Genomic DNA, 13,898 nt, shown 5'->3' on the forward strand with positions numbered 1-13,898 from the left:
TGCTTAAAATGTTGCTTTAAAGTCTTGATGTGCTCTCTTGTCTTATTTTAAGCCTCTTCTGTTTCCTTGTCTGTTAGAGACATTAGATAACATATTTATCACAGGAAGTAAATGATGTTTAAATTCCTAGCGTATATTAAGTACTCAGTAAATCTTAAACAGCATTTTGTGTTCCTAATAGGCATCTCTGCAGATTCACGCAGCTATGCTTGCCTTGGACCAGTTTCAGGAGAAATACAGTCGCAAGCCAAATATTGGGTAATGTTCTTCGTTTGAAATAACTTTTTTTCTCATTACAAAAAAAATCATTCTTTATAATAAATATTTTAAACTATTTTATAAAAATTATAAATTTAAAAAATTTAAGCTCTCAAAATTATGAGACTGGTAGATACATCAAAAATTAATATTTTTCTGCTTGTTCTAATGAAAATATAGAGATCAATTTACTAAAAATGGAATTTTACTATTTTCTCATTTTTAGATTTTCTAAAGCTACAACTTTATTAAATTAAAAAATATTAGGATTACTGAATTTTGATTACTTCTATGTAATATTTTATCTTCTAACCTAGTACACCAGAAGTATTGTTGCAGAAGTTTTTGCTTTATGTTTTTTGGCTAAATGTTTTATGCGTTTTCCTTAGAGAGGAATGATGTCTCTCTGAGTTCAGTATCTTCAAGTCAGTAAAGCACTTTCTACTGGCTCTTGTCAAAACTCCAGTGTTGTCTTTTTTTTTTTAAGCATATTTCTTAAGTTTTAGTTTTGACAATAGCTGTTGGGTGAAAAATAAAACTGAAATTGGATGCTTTGCTTTGAATCTTAGATGCCAGCAAGATTCAGAAGAGCTGCTGAAACTAACAACATCTATAAGTGGAACTTTGGAAGAGAAGGTGAATTTTCAAAGTTATGCCATCAAAAAATGTGTAACATAGGGGCCTGGAGTGATAGTACAGTGGGTAGGGCTCTTGCCTTGCATGCGGCAACACAGGGTCAGTCTCTGGCATCCCATATGGCCCCCCTAAGCATTTGTGTATGATCCCAAAAATTAGAAATTGAGCTCCCATTTCACCCAGCAGTACCACTCCTGGGAATATATCCCAGAGCGGCAAAAAAGTACAGTCGAAGTGACATCTGCACTTCTATGTTCATTGCTGCACTGTTCACAATAGCCAAAATCTGTGGGGGAAAAAAACCCGAGTGCCCTTTTTGTCCTATTTCAGAAAATTTTATGGTTTCATGAATTGTACAGTTTTGTACTCTGTACAAAGTTTGGTTCTGTAGCTGCATTTTTAATTGTATGTAGTTTTGTACTTTTATGAGCTCATGTTTTTTATGCCTTTCCAAGGATAGATTAAGGAAAAAAATTTTATACATGAATATCCAGTGGTTCTAGCGCATTTGTTGAAACAATTATGATGAAATAGGGATATTATTTAAGAAGTTAAAGTAACAAATGGTCATTGAAATTTTGAATGTACTTTGTGAATACTGTTAATGCTGTCTCTTCTGGCTTCCGTTTCAGCCTGACGTAAACGCCAACATTGTTCATTGGCTCTCTTGGACTGCTCGAGGCCTTTTACCCCCAGTTGCTGCAGCAGTAGGAGGTATTGCCAGCCAAGAAGTATTGAAAGCTGTGACAGGAAAGTTTTCTCCTTTGTGCCAGTGGGTTAGTTCTATATTTCTATCATTTTTTTGTATTTAGAATTTACCCATACATGGGATGTCAACTATAAATTCCAGGTTTAATTATTATTTTTATTATAACTTTCAAAAACTTTTTGACGCATAAGAGATGTGATTTGCCACCAAAATGAAATTCTATAATCAGAACTTTTTTAGTTGATATTACCGAGCTATAAACCACACTTGCATTGAGAGTTATTTCTCTCATTTGTGAGAATGAGGGAATGCATTTCCTGTCCTAAATTCTTAGTCTTCTATATTATTTATTATTCCTGAGCTGTCAGGACTGTTGAACTTGTCCCATGGAATCTTTTGGACTTACGCATTTTCAGATTCCCTTTCTGGTTACAAATTTGCAAATATGCAAATTTGGTTACATATGCTGTGTTAATGCATCACAGATGGAATAGAAATAGAAAGAACCCTTCTTTCTACTCTCAGACGGAGTAATGTACAAAAGTTATCCGATCACAGGCTTCAGATTCTTTCTTTTTGAAGCTCCTGAGATATTTTGAGTATAGCATTTATCTTTATATTTTTGTTTGCTTTAGAGTGGGCCCACATAGTGCTTTGTTGCTGCAGAATTTCATTATTTTTATCACAGTGTAAGTTCAGATGTGAAAAAGTGCTCAGAAGTGCTCAAATTGGCTTCCTGTGGCATTTCTTATGCATGTTCTAATGATAAACAGCTTATAAGTAACTCAAGCTAGAATATAAATAGACTAGATTTTCTTATCAAAGAGTAATCAGATTACTCTAGAAAATAGTCTAGATTTTATTATTAAGGACTAATCAAATTATTCAAATACAGCTGAAATTGGCAAGAAATAATCAGTAAATGGTTGATGTTCAGCATGTCAAGGTTCTAAAGTTGAATCCCAGCACCACGGTTGAGCTCCTATTTAAAACTAATTATTTTATAAATGAAAGAAAGCAAGAATAGCTAAAATTGAGTGAGACTTCTTAATATAGTTTTTCATGTATTCATAAAAGGTACATTACTAAGTGAAATTCCCTTTTGTTACATCATCCTTAGGATGGCTAAGTAGCATGCAACAAAATAGCTTTTAACAACTTTTTTGAATTGTCAGTGTTTTAGCAAAAGAATATAATTGTGTATTGTGTAAAAAATGTTACATATTTCAAAATATTGGCATTTTTATCATTGCTTACCTTAATGTTTACTAATAATAAAGATAGGAATTACTTTTTTTAATAGAAGTTTAATACATAATAAATCTTATTTTTTCTTTTACACTTCAAGTTATACATTGAAGCGGCAGATGTTGTTAAGCCCCTGGATAGACCTGAACGTGAAGAGTTTTTACCACGGTAATACTAGAATTTCAGCTGCTTCTTTCTTAACTGTGTTTGTTCGACTACATCAATAATATTACCTAAGCATATATTTGTTTTAGAAACTGTTTCTCCTTATGTCGTTTACTTCTGCAGTGATTTCTTCTCTACTTAAAGACTATTTAAAGTACAAAATAGTTCAATTTCTTTGCCGACTTATAAATATGAATGTAGGTTTAAACTATTACAAGACTGTACATGTGAAGTTACTATATTGCATCTTTTATTTATATCAGTCATGCTTTATAAGCAGCTTATTTTTATTTTATAATTTTTGTTATGATTTATATTTTATTATAATTAGGTATATTTTTATTATAATTTAGGTAAGATGGTTGCATCAGTGCAGAAGTATATGGTGTTAGTATTCAAAGCTACTGCACACTGCCAGAGTTCCCGCAGTCTTCCTTCTGCCTTTGTTCCTGTGTCACCTCTGGACAAGGGTCACCATTCCCTTTCTTTCCCCTCAGGAAATCAGTTTTGTTAGATATTTCCTTTAATAACTTACAAGTTATCCACATCCGTAACTGATTCGTAGTTATTTTATAGTTTTGATTTGAGTGATACTATCTTTTTTATTTCTTTCTCTTCTAGTGTCATTATTTGTATAATAGAAATGAATCAGATTTTTCTGTGTTGATAGTCGTTAGCCTACTGTTAAACTATATTGTTTCGTTCTAGAGTTTTTTTTTATAAGAGTTTGGGATTTTCTGTGTATAAATCATGACAGTTTGGTGATAGTTTAATATCTTCTTTTCCAATTTGGACTTCCTTGATTCCTTTTTCTTATTGGTGTGGCAAGGACTTCCAAAAACCATGTTGAATGAAAGAGGTTACTATGAACAACAACACTGTATGTAGAAAAAGACACTGTATGCTTTCAGTTTTTTCGCATTGAATTTGATACTGTGAGTTTGTTGTAAATGATCATTATTTGTGAATTATAGTTATTTTATCCCTGTTTCATTGAGGATTTATCATGAATTGCAGTTGATTTTATTCAAAAGCTTTTTCTGCATCTGTTAGTCATATGCTCATATGATTGTTAATCATTCTTTTTTGTTGATTTGGTGTCTTGCAGTAATTGATTTTTATATATATTAAGCTACTTTCATTCCTTGAATGAAGCTTGATCATGGCATATGGTTCTTTAGATACATTTGGTTTAGATACATATGGTTCTTTAGATACGATTTGATGAGGTTTGATAAGATTTTGTTAAGGATCTTTAATGTTCCTCTGGGATATTGCCCTGTATTTTCTTATTTTAATTGGTACCTCTTAAATGCTTTTGGTGTTAGGGTAATGTTGCTTTTATAAAGCTGTAAGGAAGGTTTCCGTTTTCTTCATTTTTTTTTTTCTCTTTTCCTTTTGGTTTTTGGGCCACACCTGGCAGTGCTCAGGGCCTTACTCCTGGCTCTGCTTTCATGGAGATCACCCCAGGTCTGCCGCGTGCGAGGCAAACACCTTAACCTGCTCTGCTATCCATCATTAAGGATTCCTGTTTCTTGGGCGTATGGGCACTAGGTCTTCTTTGAACTTTTGTTAGAACTCTCTAGGGAACTCATCTGGACCAGCGTTTTAGTTCTTGACGAGATTTTTAATTACTGTTTTAATTCCCTTACATGCAGTTACTCTGTAGGTTTTCTGCTTCATCCTGATTCAATCTTGAGAAGTTGAATGGTTCTAAGAATTTATTCTCTTTTTTTTTTTAAATCCGATTTTCCAGTTCACTGGCATAAAGTTGTTCATAGTAACCTCTTATGATTTTCTGTTTTTCTGAGGTGTCTCTTATATCGTATTTTCTTTCTGTCTTTGATTCAGTTTATTTGGGTTCTCTTTTTCTTTGTAATTCTACGTAAGGAATTTTTAATTTTATTCTTTGGAATAATCAGCTCCTGGTTTTTTGTCCCTTTGTAATGTTTTCTTGATTTCTCTGTCATTGATTCCTCCTTGAAATGTAATTATTTCCTTCTTTCAACTTAATTTGGAATTTGTTGTTCTTTTTGTAGTTTCTCAAGCCGTGGAGTTAACATTTTTTTATTGCCTGATAGAAACTTTCTACGTCTTTGTTCAGAAAAAACTCTTAATACTGTATTTTAAATACAACATTAAATTAAGCAGTAATGAAATTAATATTTGGGTTCTTTATGTCTTTTGTTTACTTATTTTTTTTCAGAGGAGATAGATATGATCCCTTACGAGCATGTATTGGAGACAGTTTGTGTCAGAAGCTGCAAAATTTGAATATCTTCTTAGTAAGTATGAATGTTGTTAGATTGCACAGTATTATTAACCCATCTTTGTATGCCCTGAGTTAAGTGAGAGTATATCAAGGCAACTATATTAAGGCAAATATAGTTCCTAATGTAGTAAATACTCAGTACGTATTTCAAGCAGGAGTTTGCAGCCTTTGATCCACAGATCAAACCCATCCCTCATGCCTGTGTTTGGAATTTTTTAAGTATTAGCTGTGACTTCTTTCATGTTATGATAGCAGAATTAAGTAGTTGTGATAGAGACATTTGCCTGCCAAGCTGAAATATTTACTACTTTATTTTTTTTTACAGAAAAGTTCACCAATGCCTAGTCCAAAGAATTAGCATTTTTAAAATTAACATTTGAATATGATAGCTTTGAATATTAAATGATTTCTACAAATAGATTTAAAGTTGATCATGAAATTTTTTTAACCAAATGAAATATACTGATGGATTTTTTTTTTTTTACTGTTTTTCTTACCACAGGAAGGCCTTTTTTATTATTATGAGTTCTGAAAAAACTGCTAGTATTTGGTAATTTTTTAAAATGTTTTGAAAACCAGCTATTGCTGAACTTTGACTTGTATGTGTAACCATTTTCACATGAAAACTAATAATAGGATTAAGTTTTAGAGTTTTTAGGTCTCAAAAGAGCTTTAGAAATTAAATAAGTAATTTTTTTGAGTTCTATACTACTGTTTTTTGTTACTTGTTTGCATCATAGATTAATATATATCATATGTGTATATATATGTATATTTCAAGCTAAAGTGATAGAGCACAAGTTGAGTATTTGTGAGGTCCTGGGTTTAATCCCTGTCACTGTTACGGATCTCCAAGGTCCACCAGGTGTGGCACATGCCTGTGCTTAAGCTCAATGTTTGGCACTTTGTAATTTTTAAAATGCCATCTGCTTTAGGATAATATTAGAGTTAATAGTATTATTGTAAATAGCTGGAGCGATAGCACAACCGGTAGGATGTTTGCCTTGCACGCGGCTGACCTGGGTTCGATTCCTTTGTCTCTCTCGGAGAGCCCAGTAGCTACCGAAATATCTCGCCCACACGGCAGAGCCTGGCAAGCTCCCCATGGTGTATTCGATATGCCAAAAACAGTAACAAGTCTCACAATGGAGACGTTACTGGTGCCTGCTTGAGCAAATCGATGAATGAGAGGACAGTACTATATTATAATTTTTATTATATATTTTTAATTGGTGTTTATAATGGAAATTATTTAAATATTTTTAACTAAAGGAATTACAAATGCTAAACTTGATTGTAAAAAACTTGATTTGAGGCCGGGGTGATAGTACAACAGGTTGGGTGCTTGCCTTGCCTGTTGACCTAGGATTCATACCCAGCATCCCACCAGGAGTGATCCCTGAGCTCCAAGCCAAGAGTAAGTCCTGAGCAACACTGGCTAGCAAACCTTCGACCCCCCAAAATGTGTATTTTTAAATAAAATTGAAGTTTTTCTTTAGTAAGACATTCTGGTTTTATTTAAGACAGTCTGGTTTTATTCAAACTGATATGTATATCTTTTTTTTTTTTCTCCACAGGTAGGGTGTGGAGCCATAGGCTGTGAAATGCTGAAAAATTTTGCTTTACTTGGTGTTGGTGCAGGCAAAGAGAAAGGCATGGTAAGGTGTAATTCTTTCCCACTTAAGATTATGTTCTGTTGCTGTACATTTGTAAACTGTATTTGAGTGCTTAGATCTATAGTGTGGATTTTTTTCTTTTCGTCCAGGAGTGTTCTGTTTAAACAAACTCCTCTGTGCCATGCATCCCTAGGGAATGCGCTCTAGTCGCTCCGGCTCCTTCCCTTGGCTTCTCAGAGTGAGCTTCTCTGGGTGGAGCAGGGTGGTGTGTCAGTTGGACCCACCCAAGCCCTTTTCTCTTTTGCTTTCTTCTTTTTCTCATCTTTTCCTTCACCTGTTTCAGACTGTCTCGACTCTGGGAGTGGTTAATATGCTCAATACAAACAGTAATTCTCTTGGCAAGAATCTTGCCCTGGCCTTGTTAAGGTCAATGCTGGCAGCACGCTGGGTAACACTGTAGACTCTTTAGTTCTGCCATGGGAACATTTGTGGGCATTCCTTTTTCTACAGTGCTCATTCCCTTTATGTCTACAACATCACCTTTCTTGTAGATCCGCATGTACGTGACCAAGGAATAGCTCCATGTTTTCTAAATGGTTTAAAGAACACATAGCTGGTGCCCCTTCTTTTTCACTTTGTCTTGGTCATCTTTGTGATTTCCTGGAAGATGGCAGTTCCCTGTGGCATTATTTTTGAAGGTAGAACATTAAACTAGAAATTGGCAGGATTCTGATAGTACTCTAACCACTTTTTAAAAGTTAGGCGTTTTCATTTGTGGAGTATAAAATAACATAACATGAGACCAACACCCAAGGACTGTAGATTCCAGGGCCAGGAAGATTGCTTCATAGCTGGAAGCCTGCCTCATGCGTGGAGGGAAGAAGGTAGCTGGAATAGAGAAGGGATCACTAAGAAAATGAGGGTTGGAGCAGTTGCTCGGGATGGGAGATGTGTGCTGAAAGTAGATAAAGGACCAAACATGATAACCTCTCAGTATCTGTATTGCACACCGTACTGCCCAAAAGTAGAGAGAATATTCGGAATATTGTCTGCCACGAAAGCAATGGGAGGGTGGTAAAGGTGGGGGTATACTGGGGATAATGGTGGTGAGAAATGTGCACTGGGAAGGGTTGGGTATTTGATCATTGTGTGATTGTAACTCAGACATGAAAGCTTGTAACTATATCTCATGGTAATTCAATAAAAAATTTTTTTAAAGGAGTTTTTAGGTACCAGAGTGATAATACAGTGGATATGATTCTTTCCTTACTCATGGCTGACCCAAGTTCGATCCTTGATACCCTACATGGTCCCCTGAGAACTGCCAGGAAGAACCCCTGAGCATCATTGGATGTGTCCCCTGCCCCTTCCCAAAAATATTTAGGAGTTTTTAGCCTCTTATTTTAATTCTGCGTTCCTCACTTTCCCTCACACTATAAAATATACCTGTAATACCAACCTCATAATATAATTTGTAAGGATCAACTGTGGAAGTGTAAATTATAAAGCACATTGATTTTATTATTGTTATTTCTATTACATACTAATTATTAAATCTGAGAAGAAGCTAGCATTAGAAAATGGAAGGAAGAAAGAATATTTAGTTTCAATTAGTGATTATCCAAAAGAAGAGAAAATAATATAAATGCTTATACTTCAAATTTTTTTTTTAAATATCTTTTTTATTGCGGTACGGAAATTTACAAAGTTATTAATAGCACCCAACTTTACAATCAGCCATGATTAAATTCTCGGCCCCCTCAGGCCAGTATCAGAGATCACTCCCGCCTGGGCTTTGGGACCATGTGGGATCCTAGGGTCTGAACCCGAATCAGCCGCATTGCAAGGCAAAGGCCGTAACCACTGTCCTATCCCTGTGGCTCCGTCACTTTAAATTCGTAAGAGTATAAATATGAGTTTATTGGTAAGCCATGTTATATTTAAATAAAAGGCTTTTTTTTTTCCATTTTATTTGCTATCTTTAAATGCTCTAGCTGGGTTCCCAGAATAGTGATGCTAAAGATTTATAATGATAACTAAAAATAACAATAATGATAATGATAACTAATCGTGAGTGAATAATTAAACAGTTAAAAGTTCTGTAGTAGTTCACATTTATATTTTGGTCACCTGCAATAATGGCGTTGTTACCTGTTTAGTTATGAATACTTAGTATAGTTTCAAGCAGGAATTACAGTTGGTTTCAATAGTTTGACTGATTTCTGTGCAAACCAAACATTAATTATAACTAAATATTGGGGGGGTGCAGAGTGATAATCCATTGGGGAGGGCATTTGCCTTACATGCAGCAGACCCGGGTTGGATCCCTGGCATCCCATATGATCTCCCAGCACCTCCCAGAGTGATTCCTGGAGTGCAGATCTAGAAATAAGACCTGAATATCATTGGGTATGACCCTAAAATAAATGAGTATCAACTACAAATAGTAGATTGGAGAGAGCCCCAAGACATGACTCGGTGGGAGAATGCGTTCCCAGCTTGTTGAAACCAGAGAGTTGATCCTTGACACCACCCCAAATTACTGCATGTCTGATCCCTGGCTCTGCCAGTGTGATCAGTGCCACAGCCAAGTCTGTGCACCCCTGGAGCACGACAGCAAGTATGTGCCCTGGCTTAAGCCCCTAGCATGTATGATGACAGCACCCAAGCACGGCAGCAGCAGCAGCAGCAAGTAAGGGAGTAGTAGTATGGGTAACCTTACAATATTTTATTACTGTAACTTTTGCCAGCCAGAATAATTTAGAATGACTCGTGGGAGCTTTAATCTTCCTGAGAAAAGTGAAAATCGTTTTAAAATGGTTTGTCATATAATTTGTTTTCTTTCCCTGGCACTAGATCACAGTTACAGATCCTGACTTAATAGAAAAGTCCAACTTGAACCGACAGTTTCTATTCCGTCCTCATCACATTCAGGTGTGTTTTTGTTCTGTTTCAAATTTTAGTCCTCTATTGTGTTATATGAAAACGGTTCCCTTTTTATGAGTAGAAAATGGTGCTTAGCCAGTTGAGATATAATTTATTATTTAATTTGCTAGAATTTCTCAAATTACCACATTAGGAGTGACATTGTGGCGGGGGGGGGGGAAATTAATTAATTTTAATGAACTGGATTTTTCCATTATTTTTATATATAAAATCTGAATTGTAAGTCATGGTGAATTGTGTGCTTTGATTTTTTTTGTTGTTGTTTGTTTTTTCTCTTTGAAATTAAGATGTGTCTACATACTGAATTTTAGAAACAAAATATATAGAAACTAGGTTTCAGAACTGAAGTTCTAATAGGTTACAGATTTGGTACTTATGGGATGAAGCAGTAGTACAGTGGGTAAGGTGCTTTCCTTGATGTCTCCAACCTGAGTTTCCCTAGCATCGCATATGTTCCCCCGACTACACAACCAGGAGTAATTCCTGAGTACAGAACCAGGAGTAACCCCAAAAACAGAAAACGAATCTGATACTTTTTTGCCTGGGTTTTTTCTTTTCTTTTTTTTTTTCTTTCCAGTTTTTATCCCAGAGCAGGTAAGGTTTGATATTTATAATTTTTTTTGCTCTTTTTGTCTTTTTTGATAACTTAAAATTACTTTTCAGGGGCTGGAGCGATAGTACAGCGGGTAGAAAGTTTGCCTTGCACGCGGTCAACCTGGGTTTGATTCCCAGGTGGTCCACTGCGCTAGGAGTAATTCCTGAGTGCAAAGCCAGAAGTAACCCTTGTGCATCTCCAGGTGTGACCCAAAACGCAAAAAAAGAAAAAAAAATTACCTTTCATTGTAAAGTAATGCTTACTTTCAGTCTATTTTTAATAGAGTTCAAAATATTTGTCAAGAAAAATAGGGGCTTAGGAAAATTTGCTTTTACATAGAAATGTTTTTCACTTTATTGTTTAGCAGTTTATTAATAATCTAGTAAATTAAGTGTAGGAATGTCATGAACAGGGAAACTTAAGTGGAGCAGGTAGGGCTTGGTAGACCTGATTTTCTCACCTGTGTAGTTATAAAGATCTAAGTAAAGGGGGCTCTCTTAGAACAAAACTTAGCACGCAATTCACTTAATGTTTTGCAATTTTAAAAAGAATTTAAAGGCCTGTTCATTTTTATTTTACAGAATTCTAACAAGCTTCATTTTGTAATAATCAGTATTGAAAAATAAAAACATAAGAGCTTAACAATGTGAGAAGAAAAACATGCCATTAAAACTAGATGTTTGGGGGCCAGAGAGAAAGACAGTACAACAGGGGGTAAGGCACTTGCCCCACACGCAGCTGACCTGGGTTCAAACCCGGCACTATCTATGGTCCCTTAAATACCAGCAGATAAACGCTGAACATGGTGGGGGTATGGCTCCCCAAGCAGCACATACAAACACACACATGCACACTACATTAATTTAAACAAGATGACGTATAAGTACTAGTAGTGTCAGAGCCAGTAGTATCTTTGTACCTTTGACATCCCATTTTCTGCTTTTTGGGTTATACCCAGCGATGCACAGGGTTACTCCTGGCTCATGCACTCAGGAATTACTCCTGGCGGTGCTCGGAGGACCATATGGGATGCTGGGAATCGAATCTGGGTCGGCCACATGCAAGGCAAACGCCCTACCTGTTGTGCTATCGCTCCAGCCCCCAAGATCCCATTTTCTGCCATTGTTTCTCAAATGTTTTTCTAAGTGCACTCATTTTTTGTTTATTTATTTATTTATTGAGGGGGCCTATTCATCCAGTTCAAATCTCACAACTAGAAGAGAATGTACTCTTAATTGGATTTTAGTACTTTAAGAACACTGGACCATTTAGCTATAATTTGGAGGTGGTTTAAATTTCTACTCAAAATGTACAAATTGTTCAGGTTCCTCAAATTGTGTTATTAAATAATTACATGAATTATTAATGTGAACATAATGAATGTACTTTCAACAAATTAAAAATGAAAGTTATTGTCATTACTTTATTCTCATTTCATATGCACACATTTCTGATTAATAGGAATATATAGGTTCAGTCATAGCCTCTCTTTTCTGATTAACATCTGGTTCTTCTGTTTTTGTTTTTAGAAACCTAAGAGCTATACCGCTGCTGATGCTACCCTGAAGATAAATCCTCAGCTCAAAATAGATGCACACTTGAACAAAGTCTGTCCAGCCACTGAGGCTGTTTACAGCGATGATTTTTATAATAAGCAAGATATAATTATTACAGCATTAGATAATGTAGAAGCTAGAAGATATGTAGACAGGTATGTTCTTAAAATTAAAGTTCATAAAGACGTATCTCTCTTTTGTTCTCACTTCTTGTCCACTGAAAGACTTCCTGAAAAGTCACAAATGTATTTAAATTAATCTCGGTTCCTATTGTCCTTCTCAAATTCAAACCTTTTATGTCACTCCTTACACCTAAGATAAAAAATTAAATTCGCCTGATATAAATGTTTTTCATATTGTGTGTGCCACGTGTCTGTCATCCCAGATAAAATCTGTATATTCCTCCCTGACTCCTCTTTTTCCACTGTGCCTTCTTTCTTCCAGTTCTTTTGGTGCATCCAACACATCCCTCCCCATCTCTTGCCCCAGGATCAGCACACATTGTCTTCAGCCTCAGGAAAGAGTTAATCTTGTTATAAAACTCCCATGACTCTCTACATATTCTTGACAGTCTACATACTCTTCATGGGTCTTAGTTTTTTTCCTCATTTTTTTCAGCTTTAGACGAAAATGTCTTCTTCAAGCATTTTTTAGCACCTAAAATCTATATTCTTCTATACTTTTCATAGCACTCTTTTCCTTGATTGTACTTATTTTTTTTTTTTTGGATATACGTGAATATCGTATCTGTAAGGAAATAACCAAAGAGAAATAGAAAGTAAGATAAAGGTAATGCAATTAGTAGTCAGTGTAGAAACAACAAAAAATTAGGTGGTGGTAGTAGTACTAGTAGTATGGTGGTGGTGGTGGTGGTGGTGGTGGTGGTGGTGTAGGGACTAAAGTGGAGGGTAAGGATTAGAGACAATTACTAGATTGAGGAATAAAATTTGATGATAAAGGAATGGATGGTTCAATATCAATGTTCCTGTCTCCTGTATGGTTCCATTTAAGAAGTGACGTGTGAAATGGTTTGTTGAAAGTGGTAGAATGTCCTTTGCTTATCATTGTCACTGCTTTATGTGTGTCATTTGTATCTTTCCTTATAGTCGCTGCTTAGCAAATCTACGACCTCTCCTAGATTCTGGAACAATGGGCACTAAGGGACACACTGAAATTATTGTACCTCACTTGACTGAGTCCTATAACAGTCATGTAAGTAAAACAGTTTTAAAAAGCATATACTCTTGCTTCGTGTAAATTTTTCGTCTTCATCAACAATAAATTGAGTTAGCCTCCCTAATCTATTTCTGATGTGCCAAGTGATTCTTTGAATTACTTGCCTGTATATTTTTAAAACTTTTTTAAGCTACTAAGCTTTTTGTTTTTTCTTTATGAAATCTTAATTCTAGTTGTTTTCAGAACTACCTGAGAAGCTTTCTAACAATCTTTGAACTGGTGACCTAGTCTAAAGCTTATTGAAGGGGCTGGAGCCATAGCACAGTGGATAGGGCATTTGCCTTGCACGCAGTTTACCCAGGCTCAATCCTTGGCATTCCATATAGTCTCCCGAGCCCGCCAGGAATGATTGCTGAGTGCATGAGCCAGGAGTAACCCCCTGTGCATAGCCGGGTTTGACTCAAAAAAGCAAAAAAAAAAAAAAAAGAAAGAAAAGCTTAGTGAAGAAATCAGTTTGTCCATAGAAAGGACCAAAATGTCTGTGTACATATAGTTCATATAATAATGACTTTTTTGTCATTTGAGAAATAATTGCAAGTTTTATGATAATAAAAATATCAACTCAAGTTGCAAAATTGAGAGCAGCCTAAAAGTTTGTTTTTTCTTTTCCCGTGTATCGTCATAGAGTAGCAGGGATGAAACTCAGCAGGTTTCTACCAGG

At 35.5% G+C, this 13,898-nt stretch overlaps 1 protein-coding gene across 1 annotated transcript in view; it reads left to right on the plus strand.

Annotated features, from left to right (window-relative positions):
- The window catches only part of UBA6 (ubiquitin like modifier activating enzyme 6), a 76,376-nt gene that overhangs the window by 38,355 nt on the left and 24,123 nt on the right, over positions 1-13,898 (plus strand). The window contains exons 12-20 of the mRNA XM_056111301.1: positions 182-258; positions 828-894; positions 1,527-1,670; positions 2,952-3,019; positions 5,223-5,301; positions 6,866-6,946; positions 9,761-9,838; positions 11,975-12,156; positions 13,108-13,213. Of these exons, the coding sequence (XP_055967276.1) occupies positions 182-258; positions 828-894; positions 1,527-1,670; positions 2,952-3,019; positions 5,223-5,301; positions 6,866-6,946; positions 9,761-9,838; positions 11,975-12,156; positions 13,108-13,213 (882 nt within the window). The remainder of the gene's footprint in view (positions 1-181; positions 259-827; positions 895-1,526; positions 1,671-2,951; positions 3,020-5,222; positions 5,302-6,865; positions 6,947-9,760; positions 9,839-11,974; positions 12,157-13,107; positions 13,214-13,898) is intronic.

This window comes from Sorex fumeus, unplaced genomic scaffold (genome assembly GCF_029834395.1).
Source record: "Sorex fumeus unplaced genomic scaffold, SorFum_2.1 ptg000013l, whole genome shotgun sequence".
Classification (NCBI taxonomy): domain Eukaryota; kingdom Metazoa; phylum Chordata; class Mammalia; order Eulipotyphla; family Soricidae; genus Sorex; species Sorex fumeus.